This window comes from Chiloscyllium plagiosum, chromosome 3 (genome assembly GCF_004010195.1).
Source record: "Chiloscyllium plagiosum isolate BGI_BamShark_2017 chromosome 3, ASM401019v2, whole genome shotgun sequence".
Classification (NCBI taxonomy): Eukaryota; Metazoa; Chordata; class Chondrichthyes; order Orectolobiformes; family Hemiscylliidae; genus Chiloscyllium; species Chiloscyllium plagiosum.
In genome coordinates this window covers 66,034,776-66,038,827 of record NC_057712.1, presented here as the reverse complement: position 1 = coordinate 66,038,827, position 4,052 = coordinate 66,034,776, and the positions used below count along the sequence as shown (strand labels likewise).

The window sequence follows — 4,052 nt, the reverse complement described above, 5'->3', positions numbered from 1 at the left end:
GCTGTTACAGCACCAAACAACCTTCACTCCTAATTTCTGCAGGTCATCAAAACCTGAGATATTAGATATCAGTGATAATCAAACATCTTTTCCTTCCAGCACGGAATTCGGTACAAATAAACACTGGAAAACGAACTAGGCCAGTAGCACAAGCATGATTTTAAAAAAAAAATACACGCGAGGCTGGGCTTTACTATCAAAAGTCAATACATCTTCAGCACATGCCAACCTCATGTGTTCCCAAAGTTAGCGGCAGATCCAGAACTTTATTCTCCGGATTTGGCAGCCCTCCTACCGGACGCCAGGGGGTGCTTGTGCTCCCTGTCTGCTGCGGGAGTGAGAGTGAGAGTCTCATCTCGGCAGTAGCCCCATCGTTTCACTCAACTCAGTGCAGACAGAGAGCGAGTTAAGTTAGCAGCTGAAGTTTGTGAAAGACCTGATAATGAAGTAAGACGATCACAAAACTCCAACAAAATGAAGGTTTCTTCTTTGTTCGTGTTTGCAGTCAGTGTCCTGTTATGTTGGCATTGCAGTAATGGTCAGCAGAGAGGTAAGTGAAAGTTGACAGTTATAATTAGTGAACAGTTACTGCTCAATACATGGACAACGAAACTGTCAAACTTCTCACATTACGTTGTGGTGCAATTATTTTTGAATTCTAGCCTTGTGGAGCATAGTTACTTAAATATGCAACTTTGCAAACAGTTATAAATAGTCCATCATAGAAATGTAGTGAAGTACTATCGATGTCGTTGCATTCAAGTTGGGATCGAGCTATAGGCTAATTTCTAGACTTGAACAAAACTTACAAGTTGAGTTTTAATGTGATGCATATGTTACTGTTTGCCAGGATATTGAAGATAAAACAAAAAACTAAGCAAATGGTAGCGAGCTTTCATTAATCAGTTTTCGCTCTGATTTATTTTCTAGGAGAATTGTGGATTTTGATTCTGTGCTCATCAATTTATTTGATTATTCGGATTTTTCTCTGTAAAAGTTCACTGTTTGCGATTGTTCTCCCAACTTTGATATCAGGAGTGAAATACGAACGTTACAACATTTGATTGACAAATCGGTCTATTTGATTGCAGGAATCTCCTGTATTCAAATCTATAGTGAAATCTGTCACAGAGAAAACCACACAAACTTCCTGCAACACGCATTGAATGTTCATTTTCTTTTTCAAATGTGACGGAATTTATAAAATGCTGCAAATTACTGGAGATTATCTTAGAACTGAGTTACATGCAAACTATTAGAATAAAAAACATTGATTAAAAAATTATGAATTTCAAAGCAATCATTAAACGTTCTTAAAGTTTATGGCAAAACCAGTTAAGAAAGCCTCAGGTCACAGGTACACCATAGCATGAATGCTATTTCAGGAACTTGTATGTTTTATTTTATTGCTAGGTGAAACTTAAAAGAGATTAAATTGAGTGAAGTTAATAGAGAAAATACTATACTTAAAGGTTGTAATGTTTGACACATCTTCCTTAGGGAAGTTGGTTTCATTGGTACGAGTAATCCAGACAAGTGAGTCCGAATCCTATCATGGCAATTTAATATTTAAATTTTAAAGAATCATTGCAATTGTAAATGGAATCATAAAACTATTTGTTAGCAAAACCAATGAATCTACCAATGGCTTAGGGACTGCAATCTGCAATCCTTAGTAGTTCAGCCTTACTCCAGTTCCAGACAACTTTCTTGATTCCTAAAAGTACTTTGAAGTGCATCAAACCACTACAAAGAATCCACATGACGTAGAATGGTTGTAGAAGTATTTTGTATTTTTACATGAGATGTGGGAATCATTGCCATTTGTTGTTAATTCCTTATCCCCCACTGTTTCATTGGGACATGAGTCAAGAGTCAGCCACATTGTGGGTCTGGAATCGCATATAGATCAAACCAGATAAGAGCAGCAGACACATATTTCTCTTCCCTCCTTTGTCTGCCTTATGCAGGGACTGTTTCTCTGGGACTCCATGGTCCATTGTTCCTTCACTCCCAACATCCCTCCACAATTCCACAGCATCTTCCCCTGCAACCGCTGAAGGGGTAACATCTGCCCATGTACCTCCTCCCTCCTCAGTATCCACAGGCCCAAACAAACCTTCCAGGTGAAGCAGCACTTTACCTGCACTTCTCACAATCTAGTCTACTGCATTTGCTGCTCATAACGTGGTCTCCTCCACATTGGGGAAATGAAGTGTAGACTGAGTGACCACTTCTCAAAACATCTATGTTCTGTCTGCATAAACGACCTTGAGTTCCCAGTTGCCTGCCACTTTAACACACCGCCCTGTTCCCTGGCCAACATCTCTTTCTCAGGCTTGCTGCAGTGCTCCAGTGAAGCTCAGCGCAAGCTGGAAGAACAAGCATCTCATTTTCCACTTGGGGACCCTGCAGCCCTCTGGGACTCAATGTCAAATTAAATAATTTTAGGGCCTGAAATCCCCCCTGTCCTAGCCCCCTGCTACACACACTAAGCCTTGGTATCACTTAGCCTGCTATTACGGACCAACGATCATTAGCCACTAACAGTCTCCAACGATCATTAGCCACTAACAGTCTCCATTGGTGGGCGGCACGGTGGCACAGTGGTTAGCACTGTCCAACTGCTCTTCTCTCTCTTTGGGCTCTATTCCAACTATCACTTACTCCTTACCCTCACCCCCCACCCTATCTTCTGCATGTAAACCAACACTTTCTTAGCTACAATCAGTTCTGAGGAAAGGCCACCAGACCCGAAACATTGACTTTGATTTCTCTGCACAGATGCTGCCAGATCTGCTGAGCTTTTCCAGCAACTTCTAATTTTTGTTTAAGAGCAGCAAATTTTCTTCACTGAAGGATATCAGTGAATCAGATGGATTTTTAAAAGACAAGAAAAGAATTACATGCTCACTGTCAGATTAGTTGTTAATTTCTGATTTCTTTTAATGTAAATTTCACCATCACCCATGATGCTATTTGAACCTGTCTTTAGATTACTAGTCCAACAACATGACTGCCACCATCTCCCCATGATAACTTTTGTCAGCTTCTTGGATGCAAATTGGGATTGGATATTTAGACTGTTCTAGTCAGTGACATCAACCTGAGAACAATTTATTTTAAATTAGGAATTTTGACAATGAACATCACTTTTTCTTTAAAATAAATTATAAATTGCTTTATATTGGATATTAATTTTGAATCAAATTTTTCAAACAATTTATTTCAAATGTACAAAGCATACGTATTTGAAGATAAGATGGGCTAAAATCAAACATTGAAGCAAATGTATTTTACGATGTCAATGGAATACGTCAAAATGTCTTAACTATTATAAATGAACATTATCATGTAAAATAATGAACATTACTACAGATAATAAACGTGTAACTTTTTTGGTTTATTCAACACGTATTTGTTTAACTAATATGTTAATTCTAATGAAACAGTGTTGAAAGTAACTGATTATCTTTTTATTAATACTCTGGACACTTTTACAGCTCGCTGAGGACATTTTTATAAGATGTGGCCCATCTTGTGATGGAAATGACTTTAGATGTATGTACAAATTTAGGGTGGCACGGTGGCTCAGTGAGCTTTGGCAAATAGAGTTAAGGAGAATCCAAAGGGTTTTTACAAATACATTAAGGACAAAAGGGAACTAGGGAGAGAATAGGGCCCCTCAAAGATCATCAGGGTGGCCTTTGTATGGAGCCGCAGAAAATGGGAGAGATACTAAATGAGTATTTTGCATCAGTATTTACTGTGGATAAGGATATGGAAGATATAGACTGTAGGGAAATAGATGGTGACACCTTGCAAAATGTCCATATTACAGAGGAGGAAGTTCTGGATATCTTGAAATACATCAAGGTGGATAAATCCCCAGGACCTGATCAGGTGTATCCTAGAAGTCTGTGGGAATCTAGAGAAGTGATTGCTGGGCCTCTTGCTGAGATATTTGTATCATCGATAGTCACAGGTGAGGTGCTGGAAGACTGGAGGTTGGGTAACGTGGTGTCACTGTTTAAGAAGGGTGGTAAGGACAA

At 39.0% G+C, this 4,052-nt stretch overlaps 1 protein-coding gene across 1 annotated transcript in view; it reads left to right on the top strand.

Moving 5' to 3' along the window:
* Window positions 1–420: 420 nt before the first annotated feature.
* The window catches only part of lama2 (laminin, alpha 2), a 379,433-nt gene continuing 375,801 nt past the window's right edge, over window positions 421–4,052 (top strand). The window contains exon 1 of the mRNA XM_043675023.1: window positions 421–550. Coding sequence (XP_043530958.1) covers window positions 475–550 — 76 coding nt within the window. The 5' untranslated portion in view covers window positions 421–474. The remainder of the gene's footprint in view (window positions 551–4,052) is intronic.